The following is a 22014-nucleotide window of genomic DNA, read 5'->3' as shown; positions in this document are numbered from 1 at the left end:
AAGAAAAGAAAAGTCAGAGAAGCAAGTGCGAACTCAAGTTCTTAGAGAATGAGGGCAGGAGATGGCAAACAATGTTTATTCTAGGTTTTTTCATTACGTGGGCACCGTTGACATTTGGGACCAAGACAATTCTTTGTTGTGAGGCACTGGCTTGTGTGTCGTAGGGTATGAAGCAGCATCTCTGGCCTCCTCCTATTAGAGTCCAACAGCTTCCCCCTCCTGATGTGACATTAGAAGCTGTTGCCACATAGATGTCCTCCAAGTTGGGGATAGGAGGAGACAAGAACTCATCTAGTGGTTTTCCACTCTGGTTGCACTTGGAAATGATCTGGGGAGATTTAGCTTGACCCAAGACTGGTTGTTCTATCAGAATCCTCAGGTATGGTATAGACTTTTTCTTTTTTAACATCCTGGGTGATTCTAATGAACAGGCAAGACTAAGTTTGATCAACAGGGAACATGACATTTTGAATCTAGGAGGTGGTAAATAGTACCACGGAGCTGTTACTCCATGGTGAATTTTTTATTCTCATAGATGAACTGTGTAATGGAGACTAGCATACCGGGAAGTGAAGACACATTGCAAAAGTGTCTCTACTCCCACATAAAAAAGTAGGACTCCCATTGAAACATTTACATATACCTTTACAGTATGATACTAGATTTTCTACCTTTGCTTATACCTACCATGCCATTTTAAATAGCAGAAAGTTAGACTTGTAAGTGTTACTAGGGGAGTATACTACTGTGATAAATTGGGGGGAAAATAGTGGGAGGGAGGCAGGAACTCCTATGCCAATAAAACTGTCTTAGAAAACAATAATTTAGAAAATCAGTAAAAAAAAAAAAACATTAAGTGGCTAATAAGAAATTATTGTTGGGGCCAGTGCCATGGTAGATCACTGTCATTGTGATGCTGATGTCCCATATCACAGTATGGTTGGAGTCCCAGCTGCCCCTTCCCAGTCCAGCTCTCTTCTAATGCCCCTGGGAAAGCAGCAGAAAACAACCCAGGTACTCAGGCCACTATCATTCACATGGGACACCCAGATGGAGCTCTGGGCTCCTGGCTCCAACCTGGCCCAGTCTGAACCATCATGGCCATTCGGGGAGTAAATCAGTAGACAGAAGATTTCTTTCTCTCGTCTGCCTTTGAAGTAAATAAATCTTCAAAAATATTCTTGTTATGTAAAGTGTGATGATAATGATTTCATAGTCACAATAAAAAAAGCTATTGCTTTTTAGGGAGACACGCTGACATGTTTACATATAAAATTACATATTTGGTTGGGAAAAATGGCAGATACAGAGAACAATACACTCGAAGCTGGCAAGTGGGGACATGGCTTCATTTAATTTTTTTGCTGTCTAATGTTGCATGTCTTTGACATCTTCCATAATAAAACATCGGAAGGGACAGCAAGCATGAGATGCTTCACAGCTCCTAGTTAGTGCCTCTGAGTGCACGGGGGGCTGTGCCCTGGGCAAGGAACGATCTGTTGCCTGGCAGTAAGCCAGCCAGAGTTTTCCATTGTAGACAGCTGAGGTGACAGGCTGTGGTGGAGGGGACTGAATTTTCATAAGATCATGCTGAGAAATTCTAATGTCATGAAAGAAAAAATGGCCCCAGGGCCTTGGGGAGAGTGACAGGTGCAGGCTCGAGACAAGTACCATGGTGCCAGGGATGTCTTGCCCAGTCACCCCTCCTGAGGCCTGGCTGGGACGTTTACAATTTACCAGCTGGTTTCCTCACATGCATCTCACTCTCCTTTCTACATCCCGCCCTAGTGCCAACACACTCCTTCCAGCACCAATCAGAGGAGATTTACACAAGCAGAGTCTTGAGTGTACCCTAAAGAATATGGCTCCAGGGATCCCGGGGTGCCTGGGAGCAATTAAGTGTCTCTCTGGGACAGGGGTCAGCAAATGTTTCTATAGAAAACACTGAATGTGTTAAGCTTTGCAAGCTGTAGATGATCTCTGGACTGTTCAACTCTGTGGCATGAAAGTAGCCATAGATGACATGTGAGTGAATGGAGCATAGTTGCTTTCCAGCACAACTTTATTAACCACAGCAGGTGGTGGGCCAGACTGGACCCAAGGACCACAGTTTGCTGATTCCTGTTCTGAATGGGTAGCAGACAACCTTCATGGACTCATGTGAGGGCCAAAAGTAACACAGAGAAATGGAGCAGTAAGATGGAAGAACAGAGAACATCATGGTTAGATCAGGACTTCAGGAAATTGAGATGTGATGGTCCTTGGTGATGAGCCTTCCTAAGAGCTGTCCATTCTATGGAGTGCCTGTCACAGAGGTAAGACGGGAATCCTGGCAAACACGTGGACCCAAGGCTTCTGACAGCACCCATGACACGTGGACCCAGGGATGCTGTCCCAGACCAAGTGCTAGGGAGTATATGAGCTTGGAGTGTAGGCTCTGGACTCCAGCTCCCAGTCCAGCTCTGCTACTTGCAGCAGCATGACTTTGGGCAAAGGTTACTTGGTTTCCCTGGGCCTCAGTTGCCTATATGTCAAGGAATTTTTCATCTAAATAAAAGAAGCTCCCTACGTAAGAGAATTATGTACAAGAATCAATTTTTCTCATTAGTAATATATATCAAGCAGGTATGTTTCAGCTAAGGAAAGTCACTTAGAAATAAAAAAAAAAAATTAATAGTACCAAAAGCTAAAAAAAAAAAAAAAGTGGGCTCTAACTACACTTTGTCAGGATGCTTTCTGTCCACCCCTCTTCAACAGCGGTGCATCAATCAGTACTTCCTACTGACTTTTTTCCTAATCAGCCTCCTCTTTTGAAGTGTACAGGCCTAACCCTGTCAATCAGAGGCAGGGACATTATTTGCCAGCACATTAAGAGCAGGGGAAGTTCAGATTCCTACTTGGTTTCCACGGAATCGCCCCTGAGACATCGGTCAGATTCGCTTGCACAAATAAGTAGGAACAAAAAGTGCCCTCCTGTCCCCAGGGAGAAACCTCATAACACATTAAAACGGAGACCTGCAATGAACCCCAGACTGGTTTTTAGAGGAGAAAAAGAAAAAAAAAAAGCTTGCTTTGGTTGAAATGTCTTTTTAGCAGACTTCGGTCCTTGCACAAAACAGAGGGGGGGGCGGGAAACCCGTGATGCTTTGAAGTTGGTGAAAGGTATCTTACGACCAAACTCTGCAGTGAAAATGAAAGTGCCACTGAGCCATATGAGGACAGGCGCTGACCGTGGGATGGCCTCTTGGTGCGGAGATGCCTGTGGGGTTGAGGGCACGCATGCCTTGCCAGGGACACAGGACACAGCATGCATTTTTGTGCTCCAGGTTGTGATTAAATGGTAGCACGCTTGAAGATTGGCTTGTCACGCTTCCTGAACTTGGCACATGCCAAGATGTGTACATCCTGTATATCTGTGCCTGCTAGAGGTGGGCTGGCAGGAGGCCCTTCCTCTGGGGCTCTCAAGCTGCCTGCTGGGGAAGTGACAGCCTGTAGAAGGCAGGACAGCCTGACCTGGGTTCCATTTGCAGCTGGGCCATTCGTTTGGTGGGTCTCAGCTTCCCATGGCTGGGATAACACTTTTCTCACAAACCATGTGGTGGAAAACAACACTAGTTTATGCTCCTATAGGCCTCAAGTCAGTTTCACTGAGCTAAAGTTCAAGTGTAAGCATGGCTGGAAGCTCTAGGGAGACCTCGTTCTGTGGCTTCTAGAGCTGGCCCGTGTTCCTTGGCTTGGGATCCCTTGCTTGCCTCACTGTGACCTCTTGCGTCTACTTCACAGCTGTGGCCATTACAGCTTAGCTCTTTAACTATGGCACCAATATGCCATAAGCATGCCAGTTCAAGTCCTGGCTGCTTCACTTCTACCCAACTCCCTGCTAATGGCCTGGAACAGCAGTGGAAGAGGGTAGCCCATGACCATGGGCCCTTGTAACCATGGGGAAGACCCAGAAAAAAGTTCTAGGTTTCTGGCTTCAGACCAGCCCAGCTGCAGCCACTGCTACCATTTGGTGATTGAACCAGCACATGGAAGTTCTTTTTCTGTCTCTCCTTCTCTCTGTAATTGTGCTTTTCAAACATAAGTAAATATTTTTTTTTAAAAAATTAAAAACTCTTTATTTGAAAGTTGGAGAGACAAAGAAATGTTCCATTTGCTGGTTCACTTCCCAAATGCCCACAATAGCCAGGGCTGAACCAAGTTAAAACCAGGAGCCACGTCTCATCTAGGTCTCCCATATAGGTGGTAGGGACCCAAGAACGTCAACTGTCACCTGCTGCTCCCCACCCAGAGCACATTAGCAGGAAGCTGGCATCAGAAGCAGAGCTGAACTTGAGCACAAGTACTTTCACATAGGATGCAGTGTCCCAAGTGGAACCTGAACTGCCATGCCAAACACCCACTCCTTAAACTTATCTTTTAATTCCATTTCCCCACAAACTTGCTGAAGTCTCCTCATGTAATATACTTTCTACCGCCCACATCTAAGTGATTATATCTTCGCACTTCCTGGCAAATTCATGCCACCTTCTGCCCCTCAATATCCTTACTTAATCAGACAAGTAAGGTCCCATTGGCTGTATATATTCCGAGCCTGGGGATTATACATGGGTATCTTGCTGGCAGATACTAAAAGAGGGGGGAAAAAGCGCTCAGTTTCTGTACTCACGATTATTCCAGCACCAGGGCCAAGAATTGGGCACAATAGTTAAGACACTGTTTGGGATGCCCCAGGCACACACTGGAGCACTTGAGTCCAAATTCTGACCCTGCTTCAAATCCTAGATTCTTGCTAGTGCGCATCCCGGGAGGCAGCAGGTGATGGTTCAAGTACCTGGGTCCTTCCTATCCACAGCAGAGACCCACAGGGAGTTCTGTAGGCCCTTGACTTTGGCCCCAGTCGTTGTGGATACTGAGAAAGTCATCCAGAGGATTGAGGCATTCTGTCTATCCCTGTTTCTCTCAAATAAAATGAAAATATCTTTTTAGAAACCAGAACTGCTTTAAAAGAAAATCAAAGAAAAATCTTCTGACACCAAGCGTATAGGTTTTGCACACCAGCTCTCTGCAGATGCCCGCTGGGGGCGCAATGATTGAATGCTTTGTATTCAACGTGAACCACCTGGAGTTGGCACTGCCCCCATGCAAATGCCTCCACTTCAGATGCCAGTTGTAATTACAGGTTCCCAGGTAAGCCACACCTCTGATTTAAATTAGGGGGCTCCTGGGACGCCCAGAGAAGCCAGGGGAGGATTGCTTCTCTGTGGAGGTGACATTTCAAAGGGTCCTGAATGGGACTGGAAGGAAGAACACTTCAGACAAACCGGAACAGCAACTATGCAGACCCTGAAACAGGAACAATGTTGGTGAGGGATGTGAGAATAGATGAAGGAGGCCACGAGAGTGGGAGGAATTGAGGCCAGAGCAGCTGGATAGACTGCAGAAGGCCTGCCTGGGGTTTTGGCTGTGTGGTCTGGCTTTGCTGTTTTTGTGTGGTAAGAAAGCACAGAAGGCTTTTGAGCAGAAAAGCAAGGGAACTGATTTCTCTTTTTAAAGGATCACTTTGGTGAGGGGGTGGTGGTGCTTCATCCAGCACGTGAAAGCACCTCTTGGAAAACCCACAGCCCATATTCGAGTCCTGGGTGCTTTGAGCCCCTGTCTCTCCCCTTGATCACAGCTTCCTGTGAATGTACAGCCTGGAAGGCAGCAGGAGATGGACGTGTTAGGTAGCAAGACAGAAATCAGCCATCCCCACTGACAGATGACTCAGTACTTGGGTCCCTGCTACCTACGTGGGAAACCCAAATGGAGCCCCTGGCTCCCAGCTTCAGCCTAGCCCAGCCCTGGCTACTGCAGGTGTTTGGGGGAGTAAACAAGAAAATGGGAGGGGAGTTGTTGACTAAAGTTCTCCTGATAGCAGAGATGGGCCTGTGAGGAGGCGTGCTAGCAGAAGGTGGTAGCCAGGGGCAGTGTGGAGATGGACAAAGGATGTATTTTGAGGTTGGGACCAAGGAGCTTTGTTGAGGGATTAGAGGTCAGTCAAGGATGACTTGGAGATTTCAAGTCTGAGCACCTGGCTGAATGGCAACTGTTTCCAAAAATGGTATGCTATTGTGCATCACAACTTAGTGGAAATAAAAGTATACAAGGATTCCCCCTACCAACCAACCACTCGTGTGTATTACATTAAATTCTTCCATTTGGGAAGAAATTTTAAATAAACTTGTGGCTAAATTCTATATAACTTTCTGGTCACTTTGTTGCATTTTTTTTTTAACTCATTTGAAAAGGAGAGAGAGAGATGAATCGCTATGGGCTGCTTTTTCCTCAAAAGCCCACGATGACCATGGCTAGACTGGGTCAGAGGCAGGAGCAAGGAATTCAATCTTGTCTCCCACGTGGGTAGCAGGGACCCATCACCTGCTGCCTTCCAGAGTGCACATAAGCAGCAAGTGGGATACGGAAGCAGGGCCAGAACTTGAACCTTGGGCATTCTGACATAGGACGCAGGGGTCCCAAGTGGCACCTCCACTTCTGTACCAAGTTCCCATTCTTACTTTCTGTTGCACTGTTTTGCATTTATCCTGTTTATTTTTAAATACTTAGCCTTCAACCTCACACTGCATAGAAAATTCATCTTTCCCCTTTTCCATGGCTGCAGCTACCACTGCCTATAATTCAGGGCCCTGAAAGTTGGAAGAGGCAGGAAGGGGGTGGGATGGGGAAGTGACCTGTTTTCTCATCTCTCTAAGTCAGCACCGCCTTTAATTATGAATAGGGGGCAACAGATCTCAGTTGGTTACCTGTAGTACCTGTGAGCTGGCCACTAGCTGTGACCTCAGAAATTTTCATATCGCATATAGTTGTTACAGAGCTGGTAAAACAGCATATACATATTTCCCTCCTCCCAAATTACAGCTGTAAACTGACCTGCTGTTGGTTTTTTCTATGTCATCATGAAGCATGTATATCATTGCATTACCAGCAGTTCTTTTCCTATTTTAATGACTCTAGTTCAACATAATTGGGCTGCTATAATCCTACTTACTTTTACCTTGTTAAAAAAATATTCTAAGAAATCCAAGCCACCAAAGTAGAGAGGGAGTTGGTGGCACAAAGATGAAGGAATCACCCATTCTTGGGCTCACTCCTTGGACCAGGGGGAAAAGGAGGAGGAGGAGGTAGCTCTCCTTGATTTGCATCAGAGACATCACTGAACCAGTTACAGAAAAGCTGAATAGCATCACAGTCTAAGTATGTTCTACAAAAATGTGTGAAGTATCATACAGATTTTTAAATTTGAGAGGCAGAGAGGAAGGACATACACACACAGAGTTCCCATCAGCTGGTTTACTCTCCAAATATCTGTAACTGCTATGTCAGAGCCATAGCTGAGAGTCATAAACTCAATCCATGTCTCCTATCTTGAGTGGCAGGAACCCATGAACTTGAGCCATCACTGCTACCTACCAGGCCAAACATCTGTAGGAAGCCCAGAGGTACCATTCCTGAGACATTTATTGTACTTCTCCACAATATTCAGAGCTCTTAAGAACATGATGACTCCATCATTTAGGAAGCTATTACAAATGGAACTCAAGGACTGGTAAGGTCTCCTTGGTTGAACGCCAAGAGTGGACATTACTGATACTATTGTAAGGCTTGACGGTGATGATGGCTTTAGACACAGGTCATCTTCATAAATGACTTTTGCATCTAGACAGGACTTTCATATTCTAAGAAAACAACTTAATCTTACACCTGATGAGAAGTGGAGAGACTTTGCATTCCCAAACTTAAGTGTCCAGTTATTTAACTTTTTAAGGAAGATTTATTTGTGTAAAAGAGAGTGTCAGAATGGGAGAGACCAAGAGAGGGATCTTTCATCTGCTGGTTCACTCCCCCGTGTGGCCACAACAGCCAGGCCGAAGTCAGGAGTTCCTTCCAGGTCTCCCTTGCGGGTAGCAGGGCCCCTAGCCTTCTGCTGCTTCTCACAGGCTCCTAGCATGGAGCTGGATGGGAATTAGAAGAGCTGGGACAGGAGCTGGCACCTGTATGGAATGCTGGTCTGCAACACCAGCATGACACCACAATGCTAGCCACTATTTTTTGGTGTCAAACAAGTGTTCCTTCTTTCTATTCTATTCTGCTTGAATGTGATCCGTCTCCATGATTGTCTTAGAACTAGGCAGAGGAGCTGACAGAGACTGACTTCTAGCGTCTTGTAAGCATGCTCTATTGCCTTACGTGCTGCATTTCTTTCCTTCCCCATCCCAAAGGGGCAGAAGCACAAGCATGCTTTTATACCGACACACACAGAAAAATACAGTTTTGCCCTTTCTCCAGAGTGACAGCATTGATTTTTCAGGGGTCATGTCTTTCATTTGCACTTGTGAGATGAAGTATACAAGCAACAAGCATCACCAAGAACACAACTCCGAGAAATAGCTCCACAATCCTGTTGCGCCTGCCGGAACACATTGCCTGATTCTGAGGTCTGATGGAGGCGCTGGAGAAGTTCAGCTGCCTTCTCCTGTGACCATGGCCGTGACTGCCATGTCTGGCTCTGCTCCTCTCCCTGGTTCCCTGCTGATAAGCAGTCATCTCTTTGCTTTTTGTGCCCCAAAAGCAGTTGTGCAGACTGCAAAAGAGAGAAAGGGGCCTGGGCTGCTGAGATGACTGGTCATTCCTGGGGACTCCTCTTGGGAGATTCTATCCCGTGCCATTCAGCCCAATGAACTGGGGCTTGCTTATACTGAGTCTTGCTTTGGGAGCCAGACAGTACTCCATTGTTTAGCCAGGAGAACATCAGATGTCATGCACGGTGTCCCTTCAAGCCTAGGGGGATTCTCATTTTGCTTCTCGGAGATGTCATTGTGATGCAGAGTGAGTGAGTCAGGATTTTCTTTTTTGAGTTGGCCTGGCCCCTCTTGTGTGTGGGAGATTTTTTGGTTCATTTCCTCCCACCTCATGTGAAATGCGAGTACCTGTGATCTGAGGCTTCGTGCCACCTGCAGTGAAAAACATACTTAAGGCAGGAAAACGCCAGCTGAGCACAGAGGTGCCACCAGGTCTCCCCAGTGAAACCAATGACAACTGCACTTTGTTCAGCTGCCCCGACGCTGGCGCACATGGCCCAGGTCACTAAGGAGAGGACATGGCTCTATCACTGTGGCTTTTTGCTTCCCTATTGCGTTCTTTTCCTTCTGGGAAAACAATTGCATTTCCTGCTGGGTAACACCCAACAGCTGCTGGACTTGCACTGGAGTCCCTCCCTTGGGGCCACTCCCCGCATTTCCTGGGCAGTTTGCATTCTCAGCAGGATGCTCTGGTCACCCTCCTTCAGCACTAACTGAATCACCATAGCTCAGAACTCACACAGAGGCAACCATACCTTCCCCTTGAGCATTTAATGAGCAACTACTTCATGCTGAACATCACCTGAAGTGCTGAGAATACGGAGGAGCAACTGTGGGACATGGGTCTCTGTCCCTGTGGGTCTTCCAATGCAGGAGAAGATGAGGGCAATTCATCAGATAACCACAGGGGCAGATAGCTCCAAACTGGGGGAAGGACTAGGGAGGTAAATCACAGGGAGTTTCACTGGGCTCTCACCTGCCCAAGCACTTTTAAAAAAAATTACACTGAAGAATAAGGTACTAGCATCTTGACACAGCACATTAAGCTGCTGCCTGCAATGCTCATATCCCATATCAGAGCACTGGTTCAAGTCCCAGTTACCCAACTTCTGATCCAGCTCTCTTGCTAAGGCACCTGGGAGAGCTGCAAAAGATAGCCCAAGTGCTTGGGCCTCTGCTCCTAACACAGGAGACCCGGAAGGAATACCAGGCTCTTGACTTCAGCCTGGCCCAACTCCTCAGCCTCCTGGGGAGTGAACCAGCTATGGAAGGTCTCTGTCCTTCTCTGCCTTTCAAATAATTATTTTAAAAATATATAGATTAAGGCATAAAAGGGAAGTTGGAGAAGGGAACACCAGGCTCCCACAAGCCTTAAGGTGCATTTGAGCAGATCAGAAAAAGATCCACACTGAGGAACATGGCCTCACAGGCAGGGATTGGGCTGGGTTTTAGCATAGGGATGCCCTTGAATAGATTCCAGCCTGTCCTACTGTACAGGTACCCCTGGTTGGGGATCAGGCAACGTCTGAGGCAGGGGAATAACCTTTAGGAGAGGCTCGCAGGCGGGAAGGAGCACTGCACATGGGAGGAGCCAGCATAGTGGGAGCCACGTGGTTGCAAGGTCAGTGGGAAGGGGATGGGAAAGGGAACCGAACATCAACTCACATTCTGCATGTCACTGCTCCATTCAAAGACACTGCCAAGGTGGTTTTCTAACCAGCAAAGGGGGATTCTCCTGGGGGTATGGCTTGATGATGTCACCCAGCTGAGCTGAGCTGAGAGGATAAAGTCGATGGATGGGACCACTTGCGGCGCAAAGCTGGGAGCCAATGGGCCTCCCTTGGCAGGTGTCTGGCCTGAGACTCATGCTCCGTCACAGCCCAGAAAGCTAGAGATCAGGCAAGGGCAGGTGAACACAAAAACAGAGCAGAGAGAGGGAGAATGGAAAAGTGGACATTAGGAAAGGTTTCTGACAATGCTATCATTTTGCAGGGTGTAATTATCTCTGCATAAAAGTCTCCGTCTCCTCTCACAGCCTGAAAGCCAGAGGCTGGGACGAGGCCATACCCGCCAGAGTTGATCTCAGTAACCCCATGGTCCTCCTGGCTTGCCTTTCGTTGATTCTGGAATCATTCAAAAGAGCGTTTATTCATTCAAGCAATTATGGCCCAAACCAAGGTGTCCTTTTTCTCTTGGCTTTTTAAGTGAAAAGTACAGAGGGAAATCAAAACCCCAGACCCTGTAGAATAGTGCCCTGTTGCCAGTTAAGCTTTGCTATTGGTGTGCCAGACTGGGCAGCTGCAATTTGCCTTGTTCAGATGAGTGGTGTAAATATGCCTGAGGGAGGGACCCCTGGGCTTGGCGGATTGGGTAGGTTTGGGCCCAGACCCTGGTTAGGCCATCTTCAGGGTGTGTGACCTACAGCGGGTTAGTTAACCTTTCTGCACAGTGTTACTGTGACTTCCAGCTGTCATCATGAAGAGCTTGGGGGCCAGGGCCCCCGAGCATGGCCCATTTCCAGGGTCACTTTTGGGATTCCCCTACTGGGGGACAGCCTCTGTGTGACCTATGTTCTGTCAGAGTTACCCCTTTGTTCTTGATCTGCAAAGCCTGTCATGTCCCTCGCTTTTCAGAGATGGCTGTGCTGTGCTTTGGGGGGGAACCTAGAAAGGCAGTTAGATTTCCAGGACCTGTCAGTCAGCGCCTCTGTTAAACATTTGGGAGGAAAAAAGGAGTATACTGTTGTGACTTTAAAGGTGACACCTATGATCCAAACTCCCACCATGATGTGGAAAATATCACCAGGGCAGATCTTGAAGTGACATATTGTTTCAGGCAGTGTTACAGGACCTAAAAGCGTGCATGCACTTCAACTCCATTGGCCTGGAATGTACACTCAGAGACAACGTCCATTTTGTTGCTTTTCAGCCCACGGCCACCAATCCTCCTCTCCCTTCTGCTGACGGAAGAGCAAGCAGCAATTGCCATCCAGTCCTTCTGGAGAGCCTACCTGGTAAGAGTTGTGTGCACCTGCGGCTGTGGCTGTGGTTGTGGCTGGACGGGAAAGGAGTGTTAGGGAGGCCCGTGGGAAAAGTGTTAACTGCATTTGCAATAGGATGGTCAAGCTCACATCCAAACTTTGGCAATAGGGTGCTGGGTGGAATCCATCTCAAAGAGTGATTTATGGCGACCAGCGCTGAATCATGGCAGGTTAAACCTGTGCCTACAGCGCTGGCATCCCATATAGGTGCTGATCAGATCCCTGCTAATGTACCCACTGAGCCAGACATAACAATCCTACTCCATCTCCATGAATCTAGATGCCCTACGTGGCTGAGTCAGTTCACAGTCCTCTTGTGAGGGGTGTATTTCACTCCACACCGCTGTCCTCAGGGCTCAGCCCCTGCAGCAGCACATGTCAGAGCCCTGCTGCTTTTTAGGGCTGAATAACCAGATTGCCAGCAAGTTCAGAAATATGACACCTTCACAAAACTAGGTAGGCCTCTCAGAAAACACGTCTTAACTAACCACATCGTTCTGCAGTGGGAAGGCTTTTTGTAGTCAACCGTTCCCCATAGCTCCATGGCTGTGACTTCACCAGGAGCCTTACAAATGCTGATGCGTGTTGTTGGACACTAAGTGCTTCTAGACAAGCCTTGTCATGTTTCTAGGGAAGTAGTGGTAAAGGAGTTGTTTGAACAAGCAAAATCAAGTGAGATAAGTATTGTGTGTGTGTGTGTGTGTGTGTGTGTGTGTGTGTGTGTGAGTTTATTTGAATATTATGAATTAAATGTTGCAATATTGTGAATTAAACCTGGTTCTCTGAAAACTCTCCTTGCTTCTGTGACTGGCAATTAGTCACGCTCTGTGCTCTCTCCAGCTGTGACCTCCCAGAGGCAATTGGCAACCCTTGGGAGATCCTCTCTCCAATAAGGTTGCAATAAGTTTCGCCAGCGCCAGGACTGAAATTGCCTCAATGATTTAGGAAGGCAAAGACCAGCTAAATCCATTGAATATTTATTTTGTCTAAATAGGTTCCCCATTTGTCTTATTTTATTCTGACTCTGCCCAGAGACTCAACCCAGTGCACATTAGCAACCCGCCCCTTGCTTCCAACAGCGCCCCCTGCTTCCAACAGCGACTCCCTGCTCTCAGGCACTGTGACAACCAACGCCACAGTGGCCGTCAATCATTCCTTATTCTCTGATGGACGATGTAGGTGATGATCGCTGCTAGCAGTGCTTTCGTGACCTTGCAAAATATGAAATAGAAGGATGGAGATATTCATCTCCACTTGCAGAGACCACTGAGGAACTACATACCTCTTACTCACTTTGTCATATGCTGTGTCTATAGCCAACGGACCCTCCAAGGAGAAACAGCTTGATACAAGCCCAGTGCTGAGCTTATAGAGGGCCGGGCCTCACCTTGGAAACTAAGACTGTTAAACATTGCATCCCTCTGACTTGGGATCAGCTGCTGCTGCTGCTGACCAAGGGACGCCAATGTGGCTGAGCAAGACTCTCCGGGACCCTCTCTGAGATTGTTGGGAGAGAGCCAAGTCTCCTGGAACTGGGGTGAGCTAGGTGCCAGGCCAAGAAGAACCATCTCACCACCCCATGGAGAGTCTGTAGTCTCCAACATGTCCAAGACCACCAAGACAAGGGCAAGGCCCCATTGACACGGTTTTCAGTCAGGCCAACAGATCCTCTAGAGGATTTCTGTCACAACCTGGAGTCCTGATGGTAAAATCAGTGTAAAGATGGCTAGCCTTCTGGTTCCTGGCACACACAGAGAAGATATTGACACACACACATATACCCGCACTTCTGCATCTATACTTCTGCAGCACAGCCATCTCCATCTTTCCGAGAAATGACAAATGATTGTGTTCGTGGTGCCAGCATTATGGCTCAGAGGGTTAAACTGCCTGGGACAAGTTCACATCAGAATACAGATTTCAGACCTGGCTACTCTCCTCCTGAGCCAGCTCCCTGCTAATGTGCCCTGGGAGATCAGTGGATTAACAGTCTCTCCTACAGTCTCCACATGTGGGAGACCCAGAGTTCCCGATCCCTGGCTTTGGCATGACCCAGCCTTGGCTGTTGGTGGCATTTAGGGATTGAACCAGTAGATGGGAGATGCCTCTCTCTGACACTCTGCCTTCCAAATGAATCCTTCTAAAAGAGCAACTTTTTCTGGAACGTGTCTCTTATTTAATTGTGGAATACATATGGAGAATGCAAAAAAATACATAGCGCACTTCTGTGGCTCAAATATGTAATTCATCCTTCTAGAATTTATATATATATATATATATATATATATACACACACACACATATATATACAGGACATTTTATCAGTGATGATACACAGTTTTGTGCCTGCTTTCTGTCCTTCATGATATATTGGGAATTTCTTTGGCAGTAAACAAAGTTTGCCTTACAGATTTGATGTCTCCATGGTGGACATGTTTGTATGTTATATTTGAGTACACACTGCATTCCTCTGTGACTGCTTCAACTTCGGCACAGGCAGATGGATAGTCTAGTTCTCTCTCCCTAGGTCTGCATGCTTGCCTAAGTTTCCCCATGAGAGGAACTGACAGAGAATCTGAACTGTGAGTGCCAAACCACCATCTGGAGAAGTCAGGGTCCAACTTGAGGCCCTCCCACAGGCCTCCCAGAAGTAGAGCAAGCCTGTCCAAGGAGCAGACTGCAATAGGACAGAGAAGGGAGGGAGCAGGGAGAGGCTGGGGGCAGGAGTCACACCAGGGGAAGGAGGGATGGCAGGGATATGATGGAGGGCAGGGAAAAGGAAGGCCTGTGTGCTCTGTGTAATGGGCTGCACAAGGCCACACGGCTCTGAAGGGATGCGAGGCTTTGAGAAACCTGGCTATTTGTTGGTTACACTGTTTTCTGTATAATCCAACTGGTCTTGGCAACTCCTAGCGCACAAGTGTGCAAATCCTTGTGACAGCTGGAGGTGGACGGACACTGTGGATAGTATATCTGTATCCATTCTAGAAGCATTCCCATTCTGCCCCAGAATCAGAATGGTTTTTTGGTGAAATTGTGTGCCATCTTTTAGCTTGAATAAAAGGTACAAACTAATATTTAATAGCAATCGGGACCTTCATGCAATGAATATTTTCCAAAAACTAAAACTAAACCTATGTCATAACAAGATGTAAATTATTGTATAATACAAAGAATAAAATTTTAAATGTGCATTGAATGCTAAGAGAGAGAACTTAGGGCCAGGGTTGTGGTACAGCATATTAAGCCACTGAAATTGGGGCACTGCTCCCAGTAAGCACCAGTTCCACCTCTTGATGCTGCACAGCTATCTCTCCATCCCCACAGAGGGGCTGTTCAGACCCCTCAGAACTTGATGAACCATCTCTGTCCAGGGTGCTCTTGTGGGAATTTCACTAAGATTTGGAATCCTCTTGCCATCTGCTGGCTCCTAAACATAGTTTCAGTACATTCCCCACCTTCTATATACATTCCCAGCAACAACATTCAGATTCAAAGAGGTCTTTTCTTTAGGCTTTCTTGGACAAGTTTTTTTTAACCCCACATACTTGAGATTGAACACTTGTGTAAATGTTTAGAAGCGCAATAGGAGGCAGACCACCTCTACAAGTCCCCCTGAGCAAGTAGAACGGAATTGCTGAACTTTTCAACCTAAGGGGACAACCGGATGTCACACTGAGGAGCCAAACATTAGCTCATGTGCATTCAGAATGGAACCCTCCCAAGAGTGACTGCTCCCTCCCTGCAGCAGGCCCACTCGCGGTGAGGCCCCATGCCCACCACTGGCATGTGACTTCTTTTGTTCATTCTCTCGTATGACAAACATGCATTCAGAGTTTTGCCAAGAACAAAGCAGAGTGCTACACAGATAGGCGCCCTTCCATCTCTAGGGAAACCTAGAGACATTAGTTACAAAAATGACAACATAATGAACAGCAAGACCTCCTTTTGAGCCCCCAGCTCAAGCACTGTACTAAGCATTCCATGAACATTTTCTCCTTTCTTTATAGTCCTTCTGCCAAGCAGGCAACTTGTACCACTGTCAGCATGCACACTGGTGAACACAGTGAACCCTAGAATCCCAACGTTGCCCAGTGTCTACTGTCAAGCTTAGTTCCATCTGTCCTCCAAACCCCACCTCTCTTCCTCTCCATAAACTTTATCTGCATTCCCACCAACAATGCACAGGAGTTCCAGTTGCTCCAGATCCTCATCAACGCTTGGTCAGTCATTTTAGCCATGCTAGTAAGGGTGCAGTGGCATTTCATTTTGTGAATTTTAAGGTTTTTTAAAGGCATTCATGGCACGCAGTAAGCAAGTAGTCTTTGAATTTTGACAAATGTATGCGATCAACTCACTCCTATAACCATGACATAGAATATTTGCATCAGCCCCGTTTAAGCCTTCCTCCTACTACCCGACTGTGATCATCATCCCCCAAGACCAGCCCCCTGGAAGTCAGCGATTTGCTTCCTGCACCTGCAGTTCCACCTTTTTATAGGAGGTCATATATGTGGAATGGAGTAGGGCACAGCCTGCGAGCTGGGCTCCTCTCACTGGGCCTGATGTATTGGAGATTCTCCTACCTCATCAGGTGAAGGCGGTTGTCACTTCCTTCTAGTTGCTGAGGAATATTCCATGGCAGAATCCCAACAGGAAACATGAGAACACTCATCCTGCAGGTGAACAAACCCACATGAATTCTACAAGAGACAGGCCCATTTATGCCTATGGACCACAGAGGCCTCAACCCTCACTATCCTCCTGAGTCATCCACAGAAATATTTTAATCTCTGAGGCCCAGGACCTCTTTCCAGAGTTCCTTGTTCACTTGGCTGAGGTTGGAAAAGAGGCTTTTCTTAAAATCCCCCTGGCCCATCCACAAAGGGTATTCATCTATGTGGGGTGGCCAGATGTTCACCCTCTAAATCCTGTTCTTGCTTGGGCACTACACCACACGTCTGCTGGCCATTCTTAGCTCTTTGGGGGCAAGAGCCACCTGACCTTGAAGACTAAGCCTATGAATCTGTGAGCTACATGAACTTTTATAATTGTGTGCTCCCTAGTCACATTTTGTCATAATAATGGACAGTAAGAAGATAGGATCAGCCCCTTTTCTCATCTCAGAAGTCCCAGAGCTTCTATTTCCTAAGCTAGTGGAGAAAGATCTGAGAGGCCATATTAAGAGGCCTCATTGTTCGTCCACATGATGTTGGAAAAACAAACTGGGACATTAGAAAACAGGTGGAGCCAAGAACTACCCAGACCATGGAGATGCCAACAGAATTGGGCAGTGCTACTGGCTCCAGCTCCTCCCCCCAAAAAGCGTTAAGACATCACAGTTGCAGATCAGCCACAGCGTCACCAGGAGAAGCAGGCAGGCATAAGCCAGTCCCTATGGACGCCATTCCAGAGCAGCTCCTGGGAGCATGCAGAGAAGAATCCCTGCCAAGAACACCATGAAATCAGACAGCAGCCTGCAGCCACATCCCATTACTCCAGGAGCATCTTGTCAGTGTCACATGGAGGGAGAAAAAAAACACACAGCTATCTTTGTGTGCGAAGTCTTCGGCTACAGTATTGATTACTGTACATTGATACGCCTTCATAATAAACAAGAACAAATCAGCCAGAAGTGGCTTAAAGCCCAGGGTGAAGTCTGCTTCTGGCCTACACTCAAATTGCTGCTCACATGAAACCCTCAGCAGCCAGTAGTGGGGTGTGCGTGTGTGTGTGTGTGTCTTTCCAATGGTTTTCCTTTGTAACACACAAACATTTATATATAAATCATTGTGTTCATTTCCAGAAATTTCTTTTAAAGAGATTTTTATGCATTTTCAGTTGAAAGGCAAAGAAAGAGATATTGACCACCTGCTGGTTCACTCCCTTAGGCTGCAGCCAGGAGCCTTGACCTTAATTTGGGTCTTCTACTCACATGCTAGGGGCCAAATACTTGCCCTAAGATGGCACTACCAAGTTGATCTTGATTTTTTTTTTTTGTTAATGTGTTCTTTGAAAGCTCCAACAGTAAGTTATTTCGAGTTCAGTTTCTCTCTGCCTCTGCTTTCTCGCGAGTCTGTCACTTCCCTGTGTTGTTGTTTTGCGTTACAGCCTTCCCCCAGCTTCCCCTTCCTCCCTGCCAAGAAAGGGGTGGTCCTGGTGCAGCTGCGCAGGCAGAAACAGGGGTGCGAGTGGGGGTAGGGTGCTCTATTTCCTCCCTTTGTGAATGCTCAGCCACCATCTCTCTGGCTTTGCTCCCTCAGGGGACAGCCGCAGGGCCAGGTGGGCCAGCAGCCTTTGGAGCAGCCCTTCCTTCCGGGCTCAGGCAAGGGGGAGGCCTGTCATTTCTGGCTGACTGCTGGTATGACCCAGGTGAAGAGAACAGCATCTGACAGACAAGAGGAAGCAGCCTGGTATGTGTCACATTTCCCTGGTCAGGGGCATGTGGCCTAGACCCGGTTTTTTTTTTTTAACACTTTGCAATCTGAGGGGCTCATCCGAAGGCAAGGTTAAGCAAATAGGCTTTTTTGCAGTTAGAACATACACTGTCATTTGCTAGTATTGATCGAGTATTATGTGACAGGTAGGCGTCATTCTAGACACTGGGCATACTTCAAAGGTGAAGCTCCAACTCAGTTTGCAGTATCTTTTCTAAAGATGGGAACAGGTTATTAAAAATGGTCAGGAGGTATACCAGTTAGCCATCATCACAATGATGCCACTTTAAAACCATTCCTAAACAGAATGGCTAACTATATATATTGATACCTTGCTGATGGCTGCAGAACAGCCACCGCCTGCCCTGGGCTGAGCTCAGCTGCACGCAGCTCTATTTAAGGTTGTTCTAATTTTCTTCTGTGATCAGCAGGCTACCAAGGGTGTGCTCTCTTCTCACGGCAGGAGGGACCAGTGAAGCACACAGCATGCATCTTAAGGCCTTGGCTGGGAATCGGCACATGTCATTTGGCCATCTCAATGGCTAAAGCAAATTGAATGGCCAAGTTCAACACCCATGGGGCAGGGAAGTCTCCTCCTCCTTGTGAAGTGATCATCTACCACAAAATCAAAGAAAGCAAACCCAAGGGCTCAAGAACAGCAGAGGTTGCTATTCATTCCAGGAGTGTGGTCAGGGGCAGCCTCCAGGTGCTCTGTGAGGAGACGTGGAGGGTCGTTCTAGGCCGAGGGCAAAAGCACCTGCAAGGGACTGCAGAGCTGAGTTAGTGCTAAATACAATGAAGGAGCCAAAGAGTCAGTGAAGTTGACTTAATTGAACTAGGAGGATGGGGAAGGGGGTGGCATTGGGATGCAGGTCAGGCTGTTGTCTGTAACACCAGCATTCCAGGTCAGGAGCACCAGGTCAAGTCCTGGCTACTGTTTCCAATCCAGCTCCTTCTAATGCACCTGGGAGAGCAACAAAAGATGGCCCAAGTGCCCTGCCAACCCTCATGGGAGACCTAACTTGAACTTCTGGCTTCTGACTCACTCAGTTCTGGCTGTTGAAACCATCTAGGGAGTAAACCAGTAGATGGCTTTCTGTCCGTTTGCCTTTCAAATAAACAGAATCTCTTTACCATAGCAAACTAGGGGGTGGAGAGGAGGGGAGGGGAGGGGAGAGAATGAATAGTCAGGGACCAGGCCCTGCAGCGTCAAATGTGAATGTCCATCTGGATGTTGGAACTGTGGATTTTCTTCTGACTTCTATGAGAAGCAGCAATAAGGTTTTGGAGAGAAGAGTTATGTGACCCAACTGACTTATCTTAGGGTGTGGTAGCCAACATCCACACACAGTGATTCCCTGATTCCATGCCCTGAAATTTTCCTGCCTCGTACTGAGGGGGCATTATGAGCGATCAACAGAATACAATAATGATGCGCCACCTCTAAGATTAGGCTATAATGAAGAGAAAATGAAGAACTCCCCACCCACAGCCTTGGGGGCAAGGCATCTTGGAACTGGTCCCTTCCCACCCTGCTCAGTGGGGACTTTAGCTGATGGCAGACCCCGCTGCCCTGCTAATAGTCTCCAGAAATCTGGAGCCAGCACACCCAGCTCACCCTTTCCTTGACTCCCTGAGCTCTGAAACTGTTGTTTCTAGCTGCCATGTCTCCGGGGTTGTTTGTTATGCAGCAGTGGAAAGCAGCACAGTAACTCAGGTTGAAGTAGAGAAAGCAGGTGGCAGGGGGAAAAAGGCAGAAGCAGGGACACTGACAGGATACCTACATCCTGGCCATTCCCAACCTGCATCTTAGTAGGATTGCCACCCAGCCATCACCACCATGCCACCCTGTTGAGCCTTTTCTTGCTGAAGTTTTGGGAGCAGGGGGCCTAGGCAAATGGGAAGCTATGATTTGGCTTTGGTGAGCCATCAAAGTTGTTTGAACTTCAGTTTTCTTTCCTATCAAGTGCAGATGAACACTGCTGTTCCCATAGGATTATGTAGGAGTGTTAGGTAGCGCACATGCGGTGCTTAGCATAGGGCCTGGCATGTGGTTAAAGCCGTGTAATTGTTAGCTTTTTAGACTCAATCTGATGTGTGCATTCACCCCCCCTACATATGCATGGCTAGTCACTTCCTGGTTGTGTTCCTTTACAGTTTTTTTAAATTCCTTTTTTTTTTTTTTTAAACCCAAACCTAGTTTCCCCCCTCCAAAAAAAAAAAAAAAAAAATCCTTGTGCTCATCCCAAAAGCTTTTGTCCGTGCCCAGCGTGATTCCAGCTATCCCCTAGAATGAAAAGTGCCTGGTTTCCAGGGCCAGTCTCGAGGCCTAGTTCTCAGGGCAATTTCAAGGCCACCCAGCAGCCTGAACTAGGCCACCACGGCAATAAAAACAGTCGGCTTGTGCTCTTCTGTTGTGGTCTGATTTTTTCCCGGGGTTAGACCTCTGTTCTCCTGCTTGTCCCTGTGGTTATTTAAATATGCTCCCGATTCTAGTTGTGGGTGTGTTGGCCTCACCATGCCTGGAAAATGTTCTCAACTAGACAGGCTGTCAGCAAAACCCCCTCTCTACCTGCTCATGGTGTGCGATGAAGCAAACTCCAGCTGTAACCCTATGGCTCCCACAGGGCTTGTCCCAGCAGTTAGCATGCTGGGGCTCAGGGCATTGAGAGCCTTGAATTCACTTTTTCTGCACTTGCTTTTCCTTGTCGGGAAGATGCGGCTGATAGTCATTCCTCTGCAAAATGAGAATGCAGGGCTCCTTATTAAGGGTGATTAAGAATTCCTGGGGGCTATTGCTGTGGTGTAGTCAGCTAAGCTGCCTTCTGCAAATCCAGTGCCCCAGAATGATTGCCAATTCAAGTCCCGGCTGCTTCGATGTGCATCTCCCTGTTAATGTGCCCAGGATAGCAGTGGAAGATGGTTTAAGTCCTTGGGCCCCTGGATAGAGTTCAAGCCTCCTGGCTTCAACATGGGCCAGCCTTAGCTGTTGCAGCCATTTGAGAAATGAACCAGCAAGTGGAAGAAATCTCTCTCCACATCCCTCCCTATCACTTTGCCTTTCAAACAAAATTTTTAAACTGTTTTTTGAAAGTCAGAGTTATAGAGAGAGCAGGGGGAGGGCCAGAGTAGGGAGGGGAGGGGAGGGGGAGGGAGATGGAGGAGGAGAAGGGACAGTGGGCAACAGAAGGGGGGATGGAGAGAGGGAGAGGGGGAGAGGGGGAGAGAGAGAGGGGAGAGGGGGAGAGAGAGGGGTGGAGAGAGAGGGGGAGGAGGGGGGGAGAGAGAGGGGGAGGAGGGGGGGAGAGAGAGGGGGAGGAGGGGGGGAGAGAGAGGGGGAGGAGGGGGGGAGAGGGAGGAGGGGGGGAGAGAGAGAAAGAGAGGGAAGGAGAGAAAGGGAGAGAGACAAAGAGAGGCAGATCTTCCATCTGCTGGTTCACTCCCCAGATGGCCACAATGGCCAGGGCTTGGCCAGGCTGAAGCTGGCAGCTTCACCTGGGCCTCTCACATGGCTGGCAGGGGCCCAAGCACTCGAGCCATTTTCCACTTCTTTTTCTAGGCCATTAGCAGGAGCTACATTAGAAGGTGGAGCAGCAGCTAGGACGCAAACCAGAGCCCTTATGGAATATTGGTGTCACCGGCAGCAGCTTTACCTGTTATGCCAAAATGCCAGCTCCTCAAATAAATAAATCTTAAAAGACTAAGTTTTTTGGATGGTGACAGCAGAATATAGGGGAGAAATGTGGCCCTTTAAGCAGCTGCCCTGCCTTGACCGTACAGGGCAATGTCTAGGAGGTAAGCCTGCAGGTGACATACCTAGAACCCCATCTGGTGGGAATACCAGTCCAGTTCCCAACCTCGCAGAGCCCTCTTTTTTTTCAGAGGTGACCAGTGCCTC

The 22014-nt window shown here is 47.7% G+C and overlaps 1 protein-coding gene across 1 annotated transcript in view; it reads left to right on the top strand.

The window, feature by feature from the left end:
• Positions 1-22014, top strand: part of IQCK (IQ motif containing K) — an 82546-nt gene that overhangs the window by 32622 nt on the left and 27910 nt on the right. Inside the window, exon 7 of the mRNA XM_036492970.2 lies at positions 11568-11652. Coding sequence (XP_036348863.2) covers positions 11568-11652 — 85 coding nt within the window. The remainder of the gene's footprint in view (positions 1-11567; positions 11653-22014) is intronic.

This window comes from Ochotona princeps, chromosome 24, assembly GCF_030435755.1.
Source record: "Ochotona princeps isolate mOchPri1 chromosome 24, mOchPri1.hap1, whole genome shotgun sequence".
Lineage (NCBI taxonomy): Eukaryota > Metazoa > Chordata > Mammalia > Lagomorpha > Ochotonidae > Ochotona > Ochotona princeps.
Note: the sequence above shows the minus strand (reverse complement) of the source record. Positions and strands in the feature narration are given on the sequence as shown.